Genomic DNA, 23,220 nt, shown 5'->3' with positions numbered 1-23,220 from the left:
AGAAAGCACGAGAGCAGGGTGAAGGGCAGAGGGAGAAGCAGACTCTCCACTGAGCAGGGAGCCTGGGACTCCAGGATCATGATCTGAGCCGTAGGCAGATGCTTAACTGGCTGAGCCACCCAAGCACCCCTAAAGTACTAACTTCCTTAATACAAATAGCTCTTACAGATTTGTAAGGAAAAAAATCAGAAAAATGGAAAAAAATATATGAACAAAAAATTCACGGAGAAATTTGTTCAATAAACATGATTCAATCATAAAAAAATAAATGCAAATTAAAATCATCTCTCAGATTAGGGAAAATTTTTAACTTCATAATACCCAGTATTGATGAGGATGTGGGAAAACAAGAACTCTGATGCACTGTTGGTAAAAATGTAATCAGTCCCTTTTTTAGGACACAATTTGGCAACCACCTATGTAAAGGTTAAATATCCATACCCTTTGACCCAGAGGTTCCACTTCTAGAAAGCCATTCTGCAAATAATCTTGCATAAATGTACAAAAATATATACAAACGCATATATAATTGCAACATTATTTATAATAGTGAAAACCCAGAAAAATCCAAACATCCACAAACAAAGAATGTTTAAATAAATTATAGTACAGACATACAATGGAATACTTTATAGCTTTCAAAAAGGATTAGGTAAATCTGAATTGATATAGAATGATAATCAGGATTCAGAGTTAAATGAAAAAAGCAAGTCACAGAACAATTATATAATTGCAAAGTATATAAAAGCAAACTATAATTCTACTTGTATTTTTTTTAAGTAGGATCTACACCCAGCATGGGGCTCGAACTCACAACCCCCAGATAAGAGTCACATGCTCTACCCCGAGTCAGCCAGTCAGACCCTATTTGCATTTTTAAAAGGACAAATTTGTATATGCTTCAAAGATGTCTAAAAACATATTCACCAGGAAAACGTTCAGAGTGAGTCCAGTGGGCATGGAATGAAGAATAAGGAGGGAACAGGAGACAGACTTTTGATTTCATTCTACTCTGTTCTATTTGATTTTTTTCTCTTTGTATCAAGCATGTATAATTTTTATAATTAAGAAAAAAGAATTCAAGTTCTTCGAACATATGGCTGGTAACTAGCCTTCATAATTCACCAGAAGTACTTGTGCTTTAGAACAAGTAAATTATTTTCCTCTCAAATGCCTTCAGCAAAACTGGGGTGCTTTATCAAGCCTGGTAACAGATTGAAGCTTGTTTCTAGGCATTTTCTTTGAAATGGCCTTCCAAGTTTCTGCAGTGCAAATGCCAGCCAACACAAGCTTCAGCAATCTCCCATTGTACTTTTTCAGGTTGAACAAGAGCAGAGCTGACTACTCCCCACTGTGGTATGTCTGTGGACGCTCAGCACCCACGTTGGGTTGACCCACAGTGGGGTTTCGCCTCATAATGTGTTGTAAATCAGAATCGCTCCCTCGCCGGTCTTTTTCCCCTCAGGCCAAGTAAGTAACCCGCCCCCCCCCATAGCCTTTGAAAGTCCCCGCGCTGAACTGAAGTGGAGAAATGGGTGATTATGGCACTTACTGAGGAGGCACATGTCACGCATGCAGACATGTACAAAAGGGAAACCGCTTTCCAAAACTCGTAGCCCCTTTCCTTTATGTGGACGTGACCGACTGTGGAGAGCAGTTAAGGTTCTCCATTCAACTCCAGGCTCCGATGAATTTTCTTTCAACCAAAGGAGAAGTGGGTCTGTATACCGGCACACCTACAGATAGATCTCAAGGCAACCCTGCTCCACTGAACCACATCAGGTCCAGTGGAACGACGCTCTTCTCTGAGTCACACTTAGCCAGCCAATGCCACAGCCTGCTGTCTGAGGGCAATGGGTGCTTCTGGATAAGATCTAAACCCAACATCTGACTTCTGACCACATGTGGTCATTGAAGAGTCTCATAGGGCTGCGCGAAAGAATTAAGGGGAGGAAATGCTGATTTTCATTGTCCTGGCCCAATTCCAAGTTTGATTGTTCGCAGTCCGCCTCCTTTGTCTGCCTGCCATCTCACTGAGACGTGCTATTCCACAGTTCCTGTTATAAACAGCTGTCCGCTGTTAACCAAGCGAACCAGAGAGCCAGCGAATTCCACCCTGGGGGAAGCTGCATTTCAAGATAAACATTTCTTCCTCATCTTTGGTAAATTACTTAGATTTACCTTGGAGGAAAGATAGAGTTTTCTAGTGAGAATAAGGGCATGGTAATGGGGAGTTAAAAATTATCCACAAGCCCTATTTTGTCTAACTGGTAAACAAAGAAGACTGGACTTGATCACAAAGGGGCCCTCAGAAGGGAGAGTCCATAGGAAATCAGTTTCAGATTCTAACATTTTTATTTGGGAATCCAGAATTTAATCTTTTAAAAAATATTGTATTTATTTATTTGAGACAGCATGAGTGGGGGGAAGAGCATAGGGAGAGGGACAAACAGACTCTGCGCTGAGGGCAGAGCCTGACATGGGGCCTGATCCTGTGACCCAGAGACTATGACCTAAGCCGAAATCAAGAGTCGGACACTCAACCGACTGAGCCACCCAGGCGCCCCCAGAATTTAATCTTAAACATTGATGAAGCAGGTGCTATTTGCCACCAAAATGCATTTCTTCAATCTAAGGCATATTTACAAACAGAACAAACAGGCAAGAAACTCTGTAAAACAGAGGAAACAACAAAATTCGCCCTCTGCTATCCAAGCTTCGGTGCCTATGGAGGAAATGTCTGGGGGACTCAATTTAATGCCTCCCTCCTTTTCATTCAACACTTAAGACATCTTTTTTTTTAACATTTTATTTATTTATTTGAGAGAGAGAGAGCCACAGGAGAGTGAAAGGGAGAAGCAGACTCCCCGCTGAGCTGGGAGCCCGACGTGGGGCTTGATCCCAGGACCCTGAGATCATGACCTGAGCCAAAGGCAGACACTTAACCGACTGAGCCACCCAGGTGCCCCCACTTAAGACATCTTAATTTCAAATATCAACCCCAAATGTCTCCTTCTAATACCCCAACTTCCAGAATAATTCCTCTCTTTAATCTTGAAAAGAGCATTTTAACTTGAAAGCATCCAGAATATCCTTCAATAGGTGAATGGATAAACAAGCTATGTTGCATCCATTCAGTGGAATATTATTCAACGCTAAAACGAACTAAGCTATCAAGCCATGAAAAGGCATGGGGGAACCGTACAGGTGTTACTGAGTGAAAGAAACCAATCCAAAAAAGTTTACTGTGTGCTTCCAACAGTACGACATTCTGGAAAAGGCAAAACTATGTCTGGGAAAGACATTCTAGAATAAGAAGTAGAAAGATCAGTGGTTGCCAGGGATGGGGGAAAGACAAGGCTAAACAGGCAGAATTCAGGGGATTTTTAGGGCAGTGAAACTATTCAGTATGATTTTATCAGGATGGATACATGCCACTATGCATTTGCTAAAACCCACAGAATCTATAAAACACAAAGTGAATAAACCCTACTATAAACTATGTACTTTAGTTAATAAATAATATCTTGATATTGGTTCACCAGTTAAGCAAATGGACCACACTAATGCAAGTTGTTAATGAAAGAAGACTGGAGTGGGGGGGAGGGGTATGGCTATATAGGAACTCTGCACTTCCTGCTCAAGTTTGCTGTGAACCTAAAACTACTCTGAAAAAGCCTATTAACTTTTTTATAAAGAGCATTTTAGCTCTGTTCTTTGCGTTGTAAGAAACAGAGACTCACGCAGCATGTTAAGTAACAGGAGATGGGAACCCAGGCAAAGCTGAACCGAGTGACATCAGGAGCTCTGGGTCTAGAAGCGGGGCCACACAAAGGTTGCAGGCCCCAGGACATTATCACTGACCCCATCCTCTCTTCCGCCTGCCGGCTTCCTCACCCTTCACCGTGTAGCTTCTCTTCTCTTCACAGTATCTGCTTTCTTATTCTTTTTTTTTTTTTAAGATTTATTTATTTATTTATTTGAAAGAGAGAGAATGAGAGAGACAGCACATGAGAGTGAGGAGGGTCAGAGGGAGAAGCAGACTCCCCGCCGAGCAGGGAGCCTGATGCGGGACTCGATCCTGGGACTCCAGGATCATGACCTGAGCCGAAGGCAGTCGCTTAACCAACTGAGCCACCCAGGCGCCCTGTATCTGCTTTCTCATCATCTCAGCTCCTTCCTGACTGTGGCTTCCCTGTAGCCTCTGGCAAACCTACTTGGCCCAGTTCATTCTTGAAGGCCCAGCCCTGTCCTGGTCCCTGGCGCCCTGTGGGTGCACGCAGCAGCAAAGGGGTGAAGGGTGTCCCTCGCACTGTGCAGCCAAGCCCCGAGGCTCAGAGCTGCTGCTTCCTCAGGAACTCTGGCTGAGCAGCCTCCCTTTAAACGGGTCCATGGTGTTGGCAGCATTCTGGATGTGCCTAACATGGATGGTGTCCTTTGGAATGGCTTGTGTCAAAAAAATTAACAATTCAGTAAAACTGAACCTTAGCAATTAAGTATTTCAATACATTTAAAAATAGTTACCTTTAGGGGTGCCTGGGTGGCGCAGTCGGTTGGGCATCTGACTCTTGATTTCGGCTCAGGTCATGGTCTCGGGGTTGTGAGATGGGGTCCACGCTCAGTGTGGAGTCTGCTTGAGATTCTCTCTCCCCCTGTCCCTCTGCCCCTCCTCCTGCTTGCACTCACGCACGTTCCCTCTCTCTCTCAAATAAACCAAAATAAATCTTAAACTTCTTTTAGAAGCCCCCAATAATATACTCATGAAAATGCACTACCAAACCCAATACAGAAATCAAATAATATGGGTTAAAGACTCAGTATGCATCGCCAAACTGCACAAATTTTAGAATAAAATATATGAGAAGTTGTTGAACAAGACCTAAAAAGCACAAACTGGACAAGGACACATTTGACTAAAATAATATTAAAGACATGGTCATTTACATTAAAATAAGTGGAAATCTCGCATTGGGGGAACAATCATTGTAATTCCTATAACCATGACAGGATTAGTGATAAGAATATATCAAGAAAGCTTATAAATTCGGGGCACCTGGGTGGCTCAGCTGGTTAACCATCTGTCTGCCTTGCAGTCAGGTCATGATCCCAGGGTCCTGGGGTCAAGCCCCGCAGGGAGCCCGCTTCTCCCTCTCCCTCTGCCACTCCCCCTGATTGTGCGCTCTCTCTCTCTCTCAAATAAATAAAATCTTAAAAAAAAATCTTATAAATCTATTCGAGAAAGATGAATAACCCAACAGAAAAGTAGGGGAAGGATAAGAACAGACAATCAGCAGAAGAATCTGTATGTCCAATAAACACGAAACGATGTTCAGTCTCTCATGAAGATTCTTGGCCGTTTCAATACACACATAGATGATCCTTCTAACTGCTTCTTTTGTGTGTGTGTATCCATGTGCATGTTGTGTGTGTGTGTGTGTGTTTTAATTGTGGTCAAACACACACAACATAAAATTTACCTTTTTAATGATTTTCAAGTGCACAACTCAATACTGGTAAGTATAGGCACGGTGTTGTGCAACCAACCTCCATCTGCAAGCTGCAATCTCACAAAATTAGAACTCTGTAGCCATTGAACAACAGTTCCCCACCTTGCTCTCCCCCAGCCCCTGGCAACTACTATTCCACTTTCTTGTTTCTGTGAATTTGACCACTCTAGGTACCTTATACAAGGGAAATCAAACAGTATTTGCCTTTTTGTGACTGGCTTATTTCAGTTAACACAATGTCCTTATATTAATTTGCTAGGGCTGACATACAAAATACCACAGACCAGATGGCGTAACAACAGAAACTTATTTTCTCATAGTCTTAGAGGCTGGAAGTCTGAGATTAAGGTGCCGGCAGGGCTGGTTTCTCTTGAGGTCTGTCCCCTTGGCTTGTGGGTGGCTGCCTTCTCGCTGGGTCCTCACATGGCCTTCTCTGTGTGTGTGCCCATCCCTGGTGTCACCTCCTCTTCTTATAAGGACACCAGTCCTGTTGGATTAGGCTCCCATCCTTGAGACCTCACTTTACCTGAATCACTTCTGTTAAAGGCTCTATCTCTAAATATGGTCACATTGGGGGTAAGCGTCCTTAACTCTAGGGGGACCTGCCCGTTTGTTAACTCAGTGATGACCTGTATAAACCGTCTGTGGTCACTGCATTTGGGACTTGCCCATTTCTTTTGCCTTAACACTTTAAGCTGCTTAAATTAATTAATTAGCAGATTAATATAGCAGAACAAAAAATAACTACTTAGCCTCAGTGGCCTTTTTGGCCCTAACAATGATTTGATTGAGAGTTTATTATTAATTGCATTTTAGGAGAAAGTTGACAGCCCCAGGCCCTTGGATTCAGTGCTCATGGTCACTGGTAAAGAGGATTGAGACAAACTAGATTATTTGCTCACTTCCTTATTTGTCTACCTATTGTTACAGCCTGCTAGAATGTAAGCTTCGCAAGGACAGGCATATTTGTTGAATCACAATGAAGGGGTGTGGTGGGGATTAAAGAATGCATAGAGGGGTGTCTGGGTGGCTCAGTTAAGCGTCTGCCTTTGGCTCAGGTCATGATCCCAGAGTCCTGGGATCGAGCCCCGCATCGGGCTCCCTGCTCAGCGGGGAGTCTGCTTCTCCCTCTGCCCCTCTCCCCTGTTCATGCTGTCTCTCACTCTCTCTCTCTCTCATAAATAAATTAAATCTTAAAAAAAAAGAAGAATGCATATAAAGCCCTCAGGGTGGACTGTCGACGCTGCGTAACTCAAGGTAAGATTGAGTTCACTTAGAGCCAATATGAGTATCTAACAGATCTGAGCTTCGGCATTGACCACTGTCAGGTGTAAATCTTTGAAAACTTTTGAATGACATTGATTATAGGACTTTGGGGAAAGAAACTACTTAAACTCACTAAAATATTGTCAAATCAATTTTTGCGTTCTCATTTACAGTAAGTTCTTTGTCCTATAATGTTTATATTAGTTAATGCAGATTAAAATAGACCAATAGGAAGTAGACAAAGCTACAGGCTTTTCCTTTTAAGTATTTTCTGAGAACATGTGTATATAGACCATAAACAATGGTGTGTATCTGTGTTTGTGAAGAATTCAGATTCTTGTCTTCCTAAAACAAATCTGAGTTGGTCCTAATCCCAAATCCCCAGGGACTCGATACCCCCCCCCCCCCCCCTCCTCTGGGTCTGTTTGCATCCAGTGGTCAAGCACTGTACCCTCTGCCTTGCACACACCCTCAGCAGCTTGCCCCCTCACTTCCTAATATTCCCTGAGCCAAACCACAGCCCTGGTGATAATTCCAACATGCTGCCTACTCGGCACCTGCACCTGCCCAGCCAAATGAGTTTGGCATCACACTGCCTGGTTTCATTTTAAATTCATGACCACAGGGGCGCCCGGGTGGCTCAGTCGGTGAGGTGTCTGCCTTTGGCTCAGGTCATGATCCCAGGGTCCTGGGATCAAATCCCACATCGGGCTCCCTGCTCAGTGGGGAGCCTGCTTCTCCCTCTGCCTGCTCTGCCTGCAGCTCCCCCTGCTTGTGCTCACTCTCTCTCTGCAAATAAATAAAATCTTAAATAAACAAGCAAATAAGTTCATGACCACAAACCTCAAGTGGACTCTTAATGCCCTTGGCAATCATAGGATACTCACCCAGGCTCATTTCTCCCCCAGTGCTCCAGCCAGTAATCTCACATCCGTTCCTGTCTCCTCAAACCTCCAACACCCCCTCCCTTCTTTCCGAGGTCACCGTGGGTATTGAAGTGATCAGCAGACTGCCCACTCCCCACATCTATCTATCCATCTCTGAACCCCACCCTCTGGCTTCCTGCCTGCTATTACAGATGCATCACCAATGGTCCTATGGAAGCCTAGCCCTCCACTTTTGGACACCCCCCCCCGCCATTACTCATGAATATCACTCAGCATTTCTCCCCTCTCTCTGTTACATCATTTTTTTTTACCATCCGCTGGATCACTCCTATTGGAATACAAGTAACATGTTTTTTTCTCTGACCTTAAGCCTTTTGTTGACTACACTTTACCTGTTACCTACTTCCCCAAATTTTTGCTCCCTTTTGCAGCAAAACATCTTCAAAAAAATGGTCTACACTTGCTATCTCCAATTTTTTACCCTTCTCTTTCAATCCATTCCAATCTCACTTTGACTCAACCTTTCCACTAAAACTTGTCCTACGGACGTCACCAGGGAGCTCCATGTTGCTAAAAAGAAGAGTCAGTTCTCAGTCTTCCACTTTCTTGATCTATTGGCAGCATTCGATACAACTGATGACCACCTCTTACCTGACAGACTCTTTCTACTGGGCCATCAAGACACTCCATCCTCCTGGTTTCCCTTCACCTCACAGGTGAGTCTTTCTCAGTGTCTTTCAATGACTTCTCTTCTCCCCAGCCTCTGAATGTTGGAGCCCCTGGGCTCAGTCCTTGATCTTCTCTGTACCTACATTCAGTCCCCTGTTGATATCATTCACTGCCATGGCTTCAAAGACCACCCAATTGCTGATCACTCTCATGTGTACATCTCCAACCCAGACCTCCCTCCTGAACTTCAGACTCATATGGCCAATGGCCAGCTCAACATCTCCCCTTGGATGTCTAAGTTATCTTAAATTTAACATGCCCAAAACTAAATACCTGCCCCACCCCAGGTCTTCCCCATCTCAGTCAATAGCAACACCATCCTTCCAGTTGCTCAGATTAAAACCTTTCAGTCTTCTTTGTCTGAGGTGGAATTGCCCTGCCCTTACCGGGGGCTGGGCTAAGTAATCTGCAAAGATACAAATGTAGGGATCCAAAGGGGTATGTGCACCCCGATGTTTATAGCAGCAATGTCCACGATAGCCAGACTATGGAAAGAGCCAAGATGTCCATCAACAGATGAATGGATAAAGAAGATGTGGTGTATATACACAATGGAATATTATGCAGCCATCAAAAAAAGAAAGAGATCTTGCCATTTGCAACGACGTGGATGGAACTAGAGGGTATTATGCTAAGCGAAAGAAGTCAATCAGAGAAAGACAGGTATCATATGATCTCACTGATATGAGGAATTCTTAATCTCAGGAAACAAACTGAGGGTTGCTGGAGTGGTGGGGGCTGGGAGGGATGGGGTGGCTGGGTGATGGACATTGGGGAGGGTATGTGCTATGGTGAGCGCTGTGAATTGTGTAAGACTGCTGAATCACAGACCTGTACCTCTGAAACAAATAATACATTATGTGTTAAAAAAAAAAAAAAAGAAGATAGTAGGTAGGGAAAAATGAAGGGGGGGAAATCGGAGGGGGAGACGAACCATGAGAGACTATGGACTCTGAGAAACAAACTGAGGGTTCTAGAGGGGAGGGGGGTGGAGGGATGGGTTAGCCTGGTGATGGCTATTAAAGAGGGCACGTATTGAATGGAGCACTGGGTGTTATAGGCAAATAATGAATCATGGAACACTACATCAAAAACTAATGATGTGGGCGCCTGGGTGGCTCAGTTGGTTAAGCGACTGCCTTCGGCTCAGGTCATGATCCTGGAGTCCCGGGATCAAGTCCCGCATCGGGCTCCCTGCTCGGCAGAGAGTCTGCTTCTCCCTCTGACCTTCTTCCCTCTCATGTTCTCTCTCTCTACCATTCTCTCTCTCAAATAAATAAATAAAATCTTAAAAAAAAAAAAAACTAATGATGTAATGTATAGTGATTAACATAACATAATAAAATTAAATTTAAAAAAATATAAAAGCTTTCAGTCTCTCATATCCACATTCAATCCATCAGAAAAGTCCTGTTGGCCCTGCCTTCAAACAATGTCCTAGGGCAGACTGCTTCTCACCACCTCCACCACTACCATTGTAGTTCAAGTCACTCTCATCCCTTGCCTGGATGATAGTAATAGCCTTTTAATTGCCTGACTCTCTACATAGTCTCTTCTCAATATGGTAGCAGTGATTCTTTTAAAATGTAGTTTAGGGGGCGCCTGGGTGGTTCAGTCATTAAGCGTCTGCCTTCGGCTCAGGTCATGATCCAGGGTCCTGGGATTGAGCCCCGCATCGGGCTCCCTGCTCCGCAGGAAGCCTGCTTCTCTCTCTCCCACTCCCCCTGCTTGTGTTTCCTCCCTCGCTGTGTCTCTCTCTGTCAAATAAATAAATAAAATCTTTAAATAAATAAAATAAAATGTAGTTTAGATTATGCTACGGTACATCTCATAATATGACAATGACTATGTATCAGTCAAGATGACCTAGGTTTTGATGTGGTGGCGAATAACCCCATCATTTCAGTGATTTAAAATTGTGATCATTTCTTTCTCATGTGCCACGTCCACCTCAGACAACAGCAGGGAGCTGCTTATCACCACCACTGATCAGAGATTTGGGCTTATACCTCAGAACACTCTCTTGAATGTTTCTGGTCACCTTGACAGAGGAGCAAAAAGCTCTAGAAGATTATCACTGGTAATTAAATGCTCCCAAAGTGAATTCTCCAGACTCAGTGGTCAGAACTGGTCACATGGACTGATACATACTTAAGACAGCCAAAGAGTGTCATCCCGCTCCATTCTGAGGGCCAGGAGCTGGACATATTCAGTGAGCTCCTGAACATCATAGGCTCCCAGCAGGGCTCAAAATAAAAGCAAAGTCCTAGGGGTGCCTAGGTGGCTCAGTCGGTTAGGCGTCCAACTCTGGGTTTCAGCTCAGGTCATGATCTCAGGATCCTGGGATCCAGCCCCACATCAGGCTCCATGCTCAGTGGGGAGTCTGCTTGTCTCCCTCTTTATCTGCCCCTCCCCCCACTCGTGCTCTTTCTCTCTCTCTCTCAAATAAATAAGTTTTTTAAAAAATAAAAAATGAAAGCAAAGTCCTTACAATGGCCTATGAAGCTCGGCATTAGCAGCCCCTGCCCTCACCTCTGACCTCACCTCCTCCTGTTCTCTCCCAGGTACCGTTGCATCTGAGAGCCTATTCCTCTGCCTGCATGGCTCTGCCTTCAGTTATCTGCATGATAATCCCCTTACCTCCTCCCCCGACCAGTTTATTTAAAATCATAATCCACCCCTTTTCCATTCCTAATCCTCACCCCACTCTACATACACACCTGAACAAAAACTTCCATGAGGGCAGCGAACACAGATGCTTTGTCTTTGTTCACGGATGTACCCCCACAAGCCAAGCCCAGATTGGGATCTGCATAAGATAGGGGCTCAAGAATATTTGCTTCAATGAGTGAACCTCCCTAGTGGTCAGAAAAATACCAAAAAAAACCCCCAAAATATTGTTTCATGCCTGTCAGATGATAAAATGTTCACGTCTGACAACGGTCAGCCCTGATGAGGATTTAGTGAGGGGAAATCTCCTGCACTGCCCCAGAGTGCACGTTGGTACAACCACTTTGGAGAGCAGTTTGGCACTCTGTAGTCAAGCCCAAGATAAGCGTGAATTATTACAATTCGACAATTTCACTTCCCAGTATTTACCTTGGAGAAACTCATCCACCTGTGTCCAAAGAGATGTGCAAAAAGATGCTCGTAACAGCATTATTTATAATAGAAAAAGAGTTGGAAACAATTGAAATTTCCATCAGCAAGATACTTGATAGATACATAATTGTCACATACAAAGGAACATCATGAAGCAGTTAAAATGAATTCATTTGATGTGTTTTGACTTCCTGTCTCCAGTCCAGCATGCGAGGAGACTGGAAGTCACTTTCATTCACAAAGCAAGAAAAAAGCTGAACAAACTGAAAATGAACAATTATTCTTAGATCCATCAGAGAACTGAGGTCACAGGGCAAACTGGCTGACCCCAAATTAGGAGTGATAGACAGGTAGGTACAGACAATCACAACTTACCTGAGCAGAAACCTCCACAGGAACCAGTACCTGGGAAGGTACTGTGGTCGACACATTGCTGGAGGCTCAGTGTGGACAAGTTTGAAAGTTAAAAACTCCAGGGGGCCCCTCACACGTCTGAGTTTTCCCTCTAGGAGCCCTTCCAGACTCTACAGTAAGGATCCAGAGAAAAACCCCTTCATGCTTCCAGCAGGGGAAGGGGAAAGGGGGCCATTTTGGAATACAACCCAAGTACTCTGTTGCTTTTAACAAACCCTGCCCTCAAAAGAAGCTATTTCACCAGAGCCTAATGGACCCAGGGGAAGGGAAATATGCAACTGCAGCCCCCTGGAGCCTTCCTGCCTCACCTGCAGGGGTAAGGGAGCTGAGAAGCCCTGGTCAGTCATGGCCCACAGGTAGAGACTTTTACTAAAGGACCAAGACCTCATAATCTACACCTATGCATATCATATTCCAACTGCAGAAAATCATAGACCAAAAAAAAAATTTTTTTAAAGAAGCCAGAGAAAAAGACCTTATCTGTGGAGGAGCAAGGAAAGAATTACATAGTTTTCCTTTGGGAACCAGGCTGGCAAGAAAAGGATGGAATAAGCTCTTTTCAGGCCTAGCATAGCCATGCTTATGTTCCCAAGAAGCATCTGAAGCGTATAGCAGGTCCCAAGCATTGCATGCTGGATAAACTGACAGGTGTGTTTGCCCCTTATCCATCTACTGGTCCCCATACACTGAGAGAATATCTCCCTCTCATCGTTTTCCTAAGGAACAGACTTAAGTAGGCCCTCACAGGAGATGAAGTAAAGAAGATTTGTATCCAACCTTTTATTGAGATTGATGGCAAGGCCCCAACTGATATAACCTACCCTGCTGGTTTTATGGGTGTCATCAGCATTGACAAGACTGGGGAGGATTTCCATCTGATCTATGACACCAAGGGTCGCTTGGCTGCTCATCAGATTACACCTGAGGAGGCCAACTATAAGTTGTACAAAGTGAGAAAGAACTTTGTGAGAACAAAAGGAATCCTCATCTGGTGACCCATGATGCACGCACCACCCGCTCTCCTGATCCCCTCGTCAAGACGAATGACACCATTCAGATTGATCTGGAGACTAGAAAGATTACTGATTTCATCAAGTTTGACCCTGGTAATCTGTGTATGGTAACCAGAGTTGCTAACCTGGGAAGATGTGGTGTGATCACCAACAGAGAGAGACACCCTGGTTCTTTTGATGTCATTCCCATGGAAGATGCTAATGGCAACAGCCTTGCCACCCGACTCTCCAACATTTTTGTTACTGGTAAAGCCAACAAACCATGGATTTCTCTTCCCTGTGGAAAGGGTATCCACCTCATCATTGCTAAAGAGAGACAAGAGACTGGTGGCCAAACAGAGCAGTGGGTAAAATGGTCTCTAGGTGACGTGATCGGAGTCTTTATACTTAATTAAAAATCATACAGCACAGGAAAAAAAAAAGTATGAAGTGCTATAATGCTGTACTGAAAGTGTTGAAACGAAAAAAACCCCACTAAGGTAGAACTCTGTACCCAGTGACATTATCCTTCAAAAGTCAAGGAGAGAGAAAGAATTTCTCAAACAAAAATTGAGGGAATTTTTTGCCAGTAGACATTCTTTCTAAAAAGCTTTAAAATAAATTCTTCATAGAGAAATGACATTGGTCAGAACTCAGATCCACAAAGAAAGGAAGAGCATTCAAGAAGGAATAATGAGTGAATGTAAAATGATTTACATGTAGTGATACCAAGACAAAACAAAACAAAACTAAGGAGTGTGATGCTGAAGGAAAAAGACAATTTGCGAAAAGACATTTATAGAAAGACACCATTTATATGAATTATAAAAACATATTATACAATGCCATATGTATTATATGGGTACATGTATAGATAGTCCAAATACAAAAAGTCACTGTAAAGAGTCAAACTAGCTTTAAGATGGGTTATGTCTAGGGAAGGGGGCAGGACTGTGGAATGAGAAGCATCTTGGCTGTGTTTGTAATATTTTATTTCCTTAAAAAATATCTTAAAAAAATCTAAAGCCAGTATGAAAAAAGAACATTTAAAAACTCTATTTGTCTATTATGTTCTGTACTTAGCTTGTTAAGGAAGAGTTTTTAAAAGTGTTAAGAAAAATAGTAGCCAGGGGGGCACCCGGGTGACTCAGTGGAACATGCGACTCTTGATCTCGGGTTTATGAGTTCAAGCCCCACTTTGGGTGTAGGGATTACTTAAAAATAAAATCTTAAAAAAATAATAGTCAAGTATCCTTATAAAATTACAAAAAGCCACTTTCTCTTTCTTTGCCATATTTTTTCTTTTTAAGTAAGCTCTACATCCAATGTGGGGCTTGAACTCATGACCCCAAAATCAAGAGTCACATGCTCTACTGACTGAGCCAACCAGGCGCCCCTTCTACCATGCATTTTAAGACACATCCCTGGCACTCAACTTAGAAAGATTTTTTTTTTCCACCAGCAGAGTAAAGCTAGCAACAGTAAAGAAGTGACAAGTGCCCTTTACTTGGTAAACAAAGGTTCCATTTGTTTTCCATAGAATCTTATATTCTCAAAGCTGAACTGAGTGGGGTTTAAGATTTAGGAACAACTCTCTGAAATGTACACCTGTTCAGTGTGCACAAAATTTTTTCATCTGCCTTCAAAAGACTCTGGTGTCATTACTTCCTTTTGGGGGGGATGGGGGGCGGGGAGGCTTAAACTCACAACCCTGAATTAAGACCTGAGCTGGGATCAAGAGTTGGACACTTGGGGCATCTGGGTGGCTCAGTTGGTGAGCATCTGACTCTTGATTTCAGCTCAGGTCATGATCTCAGGGTTATGAGATCAAGCCCCACATCGGGCTCGGTGCTGGGCATGGAGCCTGCCTAAGATTCTCTCTTTCCTTCCCTCCACCCCTCCCTCCCTGTCACGCTCCCTGTCTTAAAAAAAAAAAAAAAAAAAGTGTTGGATGCTTAACCAACTGAGCCACCCAGGTGTTCCTGGTGTCATTGCTTCCAATGACCCCGGATGGACTGTTGACAATCAATACCTTCAGTTTAAAACAAAAACAAAAACAAAAATCTTCAGTTTATATCACATTTTTTTAAACTGATATTTGGGGGGCACCCTAGGTGGTTTAGTCGGTTGAGCATCTGCCTTCAGCTTGGGTCGTGATCATGGGATCCTGGGATGGAGCCCCGCGTCAGACTCCCTGCTCAGTTGGGAGTCTGCTTCTTCCTCTGCCTCTCTCCCCTCCCCCGCTGCACATGCTTCTTCTCTCTCTCTCTCTCTAAATAAGGTAACAAAATCTTTTTTTTTATTTTTTATTTTTTTTTTTAAGATTTTATTTATTCATGACAGACAGAGAGAGAGAGAGAGAGAGAAGCAGAGGGAGAAGCAGGCTCCCAAGGAGCAGGGAGCCCGATGCGGGACTCGATCCCAGGACCCTGGGATCATGACCTGAGCTGAAGGCAGACGCTTAACCATCTGAGCCACCCAGGCGCCCGGTAACAAAATCTTTTTAAAAAGACACTGATATTTTGATCGCTAGAAGATAAATATAAGCATCTGTAAATCAGTAGCATGGTATTCATGGAAATAACCAAAAAATGATACAGCAGTTGTCCCATTCCACCAAGGCCATTAGTGCTGTCCTAGCCCCTTAGGGTGAAGATAAAAATATCAAGAAACCCGAAGGTGAGAAAAATACAAGGTTAACAGAAGCCAAGTCCGAATCCATTAAAATTTACCTTAGAATCTTAAAATGTTTCATCAGGGTAGAACCCTTGAAATCATCTAGTCAGACTCTTCAGTCTCAAGGTCTTAAGGATTATTCTTTTTTTAAAAAAAAGATTTTATTTAGGGGCGCCTGGGTGGCTCAGTCAGTTAAGCGTCTGCCTTCGGCTCAGGTCATGATCCCAGGGTCCTGGGATCGAGTCCCACATCGAGCTCCCTGCTCCTCGGGAAGCCTGCTTCTCCCTCTCCCACTCCCCCCGCTTGTGTTCCCTCTCTCTCTGTCTCTCTCTCTCTGAGAAAGAAAGAAAAAGAAAGAAAGAAAGAAAGAAAGAAAGAAAGAAAGAAAGAAAGAAAGAAAGAAAGAAAGAAAGAAAGAAAGAAAGAAAGAAAGAAAGGAAGGAAGAAAGAAAAAGAAGAAAGAAAGAAGGATCTTATTTATTTGAGAGAGAGCGTGCACATAAGTGAGGGGGAGGGGCCGAGGGAGAGGGAGAAGCAGGCTGTCCGCTGAGCAGGGAGCCCAATGCGGGGCTGAATCCCAGGACCCTGGGATCATGACCTGAGCCGAAGGCAGACAGTAAACCAACTGAGCCACCCTGGTGCCCCAAGATCTTAAATATTATTGATTACTGTTTCAGTTATATTGTGTCCCTCAAAAAAGATATGCTTAGAATGTGACCTTGTTTGGAAATAAGGTTGTTTTAGAGGTAATGAGTTAAGACAATGTCATTAGGGTGGGCCCCTAATCCAGCATGACCGATGTCCTCATAAGAAGATAGCCACATAAAGACACAGAGACTCAGGGAGATGACTATGTGAAGATGGGGACAGAGATCTGAGTGATGCGTCTACAAGCCAAGGGATGATGCCAAGGATGGCTAGCAGCCATCAGGAGCTAGGAGGGAGGCCTGGAACACAGTCTCCTTCAGAAACTTCAAAAGGAAGTAATCCTTAGGGTGACCGGCTAGCTCAGTCAGGGGAGCCTGTGACTCTTGACTTCGGGGTTGTGAGTTTGAGCCCCATGTTGAATGTAGAGATTACTTAAAAATAAAATATTTTAAAAAAATAAAACTGGGCCTGGGTGGCCCTGTCGGTTGGGTGTCCAACTCTTGATTTCGGCTCAGGTCATGGTCTTGGGGTTGTAGGATCGAGCCCTGGGTGGCACTCGGCACTGAGCGTGGAGCCTCCTTCTCATTCTTTCTCTCCCTCTCCCTCTGCACCCCCCTACTCTCCTTCGCGTGCATGCACATACCCTTTCTCTTAAAAACAAATGTTTAAAGGGGCACCTGGGTGGCTTAGTCAGTTAAGCATCTGCCTTTGGCTCAGGTCATGATCCCGGGGTCCTGGGATTGAGTCCCACATCGGGCTCCCTGTCAGTGGGGAGACTGCTTCTGCCACTCCCTCTGTCTGCTGTTCCCCCTGCTTATAAATAAAATCTTTAAAAAATTTTTTTTGAAAAGATTAAAAAAAATTTTTTTTAAAAAGGAAGCAACCCTACAAACACTTCGGTTTTGGACTTCTAGCCCCCAGAACTATAAGACAGTAAATTTCTATTGTCTTAAGCCACCCAGTTTGTGGTAACTTTGTTAGAGCTAAGGAAACTAAGAGAATAAACCAAAGAGCTTTTGTTTAGGTGGGTTTTGCCTTCTGACGTGCATCACATTGTCTTTGAAACACAAGAACACACAAGCACACACCCACATGCTGTCCGAACAATGGCATCATCACAGATCACACAGCCTCTGCCCAACCCCACTGTGCACTTGCCACAGGATGAGAGCGACTAAGGCAAATAACAAGGTTTGTTGTGAAACGTTTTTGACTTCGCAGACCCCAAAAAAAGGGTCCATTGAGAACTGCTGACCCTTCTTTTGTACAGACGAGGAAACTGCAGCCCAAAGGTGGGAAGGAGCCTCCCCTTAGTCTTGGGCCAGAGTCCCAGCTTCCTGACTCCCTTGTGGGGGGTTCCTAGAACCACAGAGCCACCGAACAAATGTTTAGGGGAGGGGCAAAAGCAAGTAACTAGAGCAAAACCAACTAGTTAGTCTAGACTAGACACTGCTCTAGACTTTGTTACATCATTAAGTACAGGTCCTTTATTTTATTTTGTTTTATTTTAAGATTATTCATTTGAAAGAGACAGAGTGAGGGAGAGCATGAGCAGGGGGGAGGGGAAGAGGGAGAGGGAGAAGTGGACTGCCCACTGAGCAGGGAGCCCGACCTGACCAGGACCCTGAGATCATGACCTGAGCCGAAGGCAGACGCTTAATTGACTGAGCCACCCAGGTGCCCCAGCACTCATTTATTTTAAAAAGTGATTTAGGGGTGCCCTCTGGATCAGTAGATCATACAACTCTTGTTCTCAGGGTCATGTATTCAAGCCCCATATTGGGCAGGGAGCCTACTTGAAAAAAAAAAGTGATATAAAGGGTATGGCCCACATTTTAAGAGACAAGAGTAAGCTCCTTTCCCCAACATCTAAGGCAAGATGTGATTGTGATGCCAAGGATGTCTAGGGTGCCCATGACCTCCTGGGGTTGGTGTAAAGAAAATGTGGGTGTGCGTGTGTGCATGCAGAGGTGTGTGAGCACCTGACACACACACACTTATTTGGGAGAAGGAGCCATAGTACCCACCGGGTTTTCAGAGGGAGATCCATGACTTGAAGATTACAAACCGCTGCAAGAGGGAAAGGTCATCCGGGAATGCTGACTCAGAGGCTTTCTCTCTCGGCTGTGTGTGGACTTTGAAATCAAGCTACTTCTCCCTCTTCTGCCCACAGGACAAGTCTTTCTGCATGACTCTCCACACATGTGTGGATGGGACCTCTCTCAGCCCTGAGCATTTCATGCCAGTATCTCATGACCTGAAACCAGATGTGCATGAAACAGCGAATTCATTAAAAAAAGTCATGTGAAGAATGACCTCTGCCTGCAGTAGTCATCAAATAACAGAATAATTCAGGGTTGTAGGGACAGGCAGGGCACACCCAGAGGCGGAGACTTCGTGCTTTCACTCCCCGTTTGGCCCAGAACAACCAAGTGTTCATATAAATACAAACCTTGTAACAGTGATGTTTAAAATTCTAAATATTTTAATACTTGGACATATATTGGATGAATCTTGATGGACTAAATTCAGCTCTAGGTAACTAAGTAAGATTTTTCTAATTGGAAATAAACAGCAAACAAAAGTATATATACTTGAGACAAATAAAATCTTATCATTGTTCCTCCAACTATCTAAAGTTCAGTTTCATGATAACCAAACACTTCAGTTATTTGTCTTTGCATGGTCATGTTCGTTAATCAGCTAGCTCCACTTGCCCAAATCACATTATTTTTGGAGGCTTCTGAGCAGAAGAAATTAGCAGATTGATTCCTCATCTAAACACCAAAATATGCAGCATAAAAACATAAAAAAAAAAAAAACTTCAGTTGAACAAATGTTGGAAATAACTCATCGTTTATTTTTGTATATTTTGTGGGGCAACAAAAAGATGTCATGGCCATTTCTGGAAAAGGAAATTTATCTTCCAAAGATCGTGTTGGTTCACCTTCAAATTCACAGATGCTGCAACTGCTCCTGGCCAAAGGTCTCTCCCCTCTACCCCTGCCGAGTGGGATTTAATTGCATATCCCCCCAGATCCCTACTTATGTATTCTTGTTTATACCTTGCAGCAATAAAAAGTAGTTCACTCTTGGTTTTTATCGGGTAAAATATCACAGTTTAATTAAATTATTTTGGTCTGAGTCCAAAACAGCCTCTTCGCGATGTCATAGAAGTTATAGGTTTTCTGGTGGATGCCAAGACTATTAAGACGATACGTACATTGTGATCATTATGCATCAGTGTATTATGGTCATCTCTATTTACAGTTCATTATTTAATAGTGCTTGACTCAAAGGTCAAAGTCTTTACAGGATTATTTGGCTCCTTGTTAACTTGGCTAATTTACAAATAATTTCACAAATATTTTGGCGTCACCATTATTTGTTGATGAAGATCTGATTCAGGACATGGAATCTTGCGACTATAAATGCCACACTGCCTTAACCAGATACCCTTCAGCATTTCCTTATTCCAAATAATACTAGCTCGTCCAATAGATATGACATACATTCCTAATACCGTAAACCGGTTTTTAAAAATCATCTTCCTTTCATTATAAATCTCAGAAATCAGTAATCTACGTTTTATCTCCTTGTCATTCATGGACACTAAAAAGTGCCTTCATTTCTAAAGTAGAAAAACATAGCATAGGGTACGTTGAAAATCGGTCATCGTCTAGCTAACACATCTCCATTTTTCAGCACAGCATATTCAAATAAAATGTGCTATAGTTTAATGCTATGTTCTAGCACTGAATAAATAAAAATCAAATTGTAAGCCTAATTTTACTATCGAATAAGTTATCTGACAATTTAATATGTAATTCTTTTTTTTAATATTTATTTATTTGAGAGAGAGAGAGAGCATGAGAGGGGGGAGGGTCAGAGGGTGAAGCAGACTCCCTGCTGAGCAGGGAGCCCGATGTGGGACTCGATCCCAGGACTCCAAGACCAAGACCCGCTCGAGCCAAAGGCAGTTGCTCAACCAACTGAGCCACCCAGACGCCCCAATATGTAATTCTTAAATTCTCAAACTGAGGGGCTCCTGGGTGGCTCAGTCGTTAAGCATCTGCCTTCGGCTCAGGTCATGATCCCAGCGTCCTGGGATCGAGCCCTGAATCGGGCTCCCTGCTCCACTGGAAGCCTGCTTCTCCCTCTCCCACTCCCCCTGCTTGTGTTCCCTCTCTTGCTGTGTCTCTCTCTGTCAAATAAATAAAGAAAATCTTCAAAAAAAAAATTCTCAAACTGAGAATGCAATCTTTCTCAATAAATATAGATACAATTTTTTAAAAAGTGCCTTCATATAAAAAAAGGAACGCTGAAGAAATGGGAAAAATATCAGAAGATATTTTTCATAACAAAATATTTTATGTTTCTAATAAACCAATCAAAAGAACAAAAATTCTAAAGGGATCACATAAATGCAATAAATCATTCCAAAGAATAAAATGCATTTAGTGTCTAAGGATTGTTTCCTGAACTAAGGAAATGCATTAGGGGTACATTAGCCACATCACTGCGATTCTGGCCAATAGCCTCTTCGTCAACCTGTCCCTACGGAGGAACACAAATCGATTTTTTTTTTCCACAAATCGATTTTTGATGCTCATTAAAAAGAGCGCAGTGATTCCTTCATCCACATCTTGACTCAAAATCTCAACACTTTTTATTTATTCACAAAGGATAAGAATGTCAGAGCTATCTATAATAATTGGTCCATCACACAAATATTTGTTCCCTGCCTATGCAAGACTTTTTCCTGGGAGCAGAGCCTCACTTTGGATCTAGCAAATACCTCAGCAGCCCCCTTGATGTTTTTGCATTTCACTCATTGCATGGCATTCCTTCGAGGTTGGTAAGTGAGCTATGCCGCTCTTCAGAGAGCAGATTTCAATGGGTCATCTTGAATCACTTTGGTCCAGGACTGCAATGTTGCCAGTGAAGACATGGATGCATGGCAGAATAGTTAATCAATAATTATTAAGCCAGGGATTAGACCAGGAAGGGCCCTTCTAGATAAAATAGTTATCTACTGTAACTATCTGGGGGGAGGGGGTAAGCCAAAATATGAGAATCATATTTCTCATCATAACACAAAATAACACCATAATTATTTAAAAAGTTAAATAGAACATGGGATGGGGCAGCTGGCTGGCTCAGTGGGTAGAGCATGTGACTCTCGATCTCGGAGTCGCGAGTTCAAGCCCCACGTTGGGTGTAGAGATGACTTAAATAAGTAAAGAGTTAAATATAACAAATAAAAATATTTAGGGGCACCTGGGTGGCTCAGCCATTGAGTGTCTGCCTTCGGCTCAGGTCATGGTCCCAGGGTCCTGGGATTGAGCCCCGCGTCGGGCTCCCTGCCCGGCGGGAAGCCTGCTTCTCCCTCTCCCACTCCGCCTGCTTGTGTTCCCTCTCTCGCTGTGTCTCTCTCTGTCAAATAAATAAAATCTTTAAAAAAAAAATTTTTTTTTTAAACCTGGGAGAAATTTAGGTGACCGTTTCCTCTTTCAGTCTTCCAACCTGCAAACGTTGTACTGCCTCGGGGCCCAGACCTTGGGTATTTCTCTTCTCTCTCTACACTCCCAGCCCGGGTGCAGCCCCTGTGCTTACAGCTTGGCATGGAAGCACGTGCCGACAACTCCCAGACGCACGGTCCAGCCCCAACCTCTTCCCAGAGCTCCCGACTCATAGATTGGCGGGTCTTCCTGGCATAGTCTCAGCAGCATTTCAAACCAGTCAGGGCCCAAACCAAACTCCTGCCTTCCCTCCCTCAGACATGCTCCTTCCTGGATTTCCTCATCTCAGCTGATGGCAACTCTGTCCTTCTGGCTGTTTGACGCAAAACCTCAGAATCGTCCTTGATCTGCCTCTTTTTCATACCCCACATCCAACCTGTTGGCAAATCCTACCTTGAAAATTGCTTCAGGCTCTGACCACTTCTAACCCCGTGCAGAGCTTCTGTCCTGGTCCAGAGCGCTGTCCCTGAGCCCCCGGATTATGGTAACTGCTTCCTCATCCTCGGTCTAGTCTCATGGAACCACTAGAGCTATTATTTTCAGACTTAAGTCAGATTTTGCCTTTCTCTCCTCAAACGAATCCGCTGGCTTCCAACTTATTCAGAGAGAAGCCAGAGGAATTACCAGGGGCCTACAAAATCCGCTGTGATCTGGCCCTGTGTTTTCTCTACGGCCTCATTCTCCACTGCTGTCCATCTGGCCCATCTTGCTCCGGCCACACGGGCCTCCTTGCTGCTATGCCTACAGATCGTAGGTTTGGCGCCCCGGGCCACCAACGTCTGTCATCTTCTGCCTGAAGGGCCCTGTTGTGAGTTGAACGGTTCCCCCCAAGAAGCTATGTCCAAACCCTAGCCCCCTAGGACCTGTGAAGGGGACCTGATTTGGAAATAGGATCTTCACAGATGTCATCATTGGGTTAGGGTGGGCCCTAAATCCCACGACTGGGGTTCTTACAAGGAGAGAGAAATTCGGAGACGCAGAAGAGACACACAGAGAGGAGAAGGCCATGTGGTGACAAGGGCAGAGATGACGGTGATGCACCTACACACTTAGGGACACCAGGAAACTCTGGAGGAGACAAAGAAGGATCCTCCCCAGGAGGCTTCAGACACTGCCGACACCGCCCTGCTGACACCTTGATCTTGGACTCTGGACCCCAGGACTGTAAGAGAATAAATTTGTGTTGTTTCAAGCCACCTAGTTTGTGGTCATTTTTATGGCAGCCATTGGAAACTAATACATCACCCCCCCACCCCAATATCAGATGCTTCACACCGTCGCTTGGGCGGGGCTGCTTGCAGGGAGGGCTCCCGGGCTTGATCCACTCTTTACCCTCTGCTCTCCAACCTCTTCTCAGGTCACCCCCAGCCTCATCTTCCCTCCCTGCCCCAGCCCCGGGGACTCTTCCATCGTCTGGGCAGGGCCCACGGGTGCCACTTCTCTCCCTACCCTCTTTCCAGTTCTCTCAGAGTGACGT

The 23,220-nt window shown here is 44.0% G+C and overlaps 1 protein-coding gene and 1 pseudogene across 1 annotated transcript in view; both read left to right on the top strand.

The window, feature by feature from the left end:
• The window catches only part of LOC148164568 (uncharacterized), a 32,747-nt gene extending 14,067 nt beyond the window's left edge, over nt 1-18,680 (top strand). The window contains exons 3-4 of the mRNA XM_088022865.1: nt 8,282-8,376; nt 18,395-18,680. Of these exons, the coding sequence (XP_087878991.1) occupies nt 8,282-8,376; nt 18,395-18,529 (230 nt within the window). The 3' untranslated portion in view covers nt 18,530-18,680. The remainder of the gene's footprint in view (nt 1-8,281; nt 8,377-18,394) is intronic.
• Nucleotides 12,499-13,269, top strand: LOC114213236 (small ribosomal subunit protein eS4, X isoform-like; annotated as a pseudogene).
• Nucleotides 18,681-23,220: the final 4,540 nt, after the last annotated feature.

The sequence above is a fragment of the Eumetopias jubatus genome, unplaced genomic scaffold (assembly GCF_037043125.1).
Source record: "Eumetopias jubatus isolate StellerSeaLion01/CBP00866 unplaced genomic scaffold, mEumJub1_p1.0 scaffold_4, whole genome shotgun sequence".
NCBI classification, from domain to species: domain Eukaryota; kingdom Metazoa; phylum Chordata; class Mammalia; order Carnivora; family Otariidae; genus Eumetopias; species Eumetopias jubatus.
This window is presented reverse-complemented; position numbering and strand designations above follow the sequence as displayed.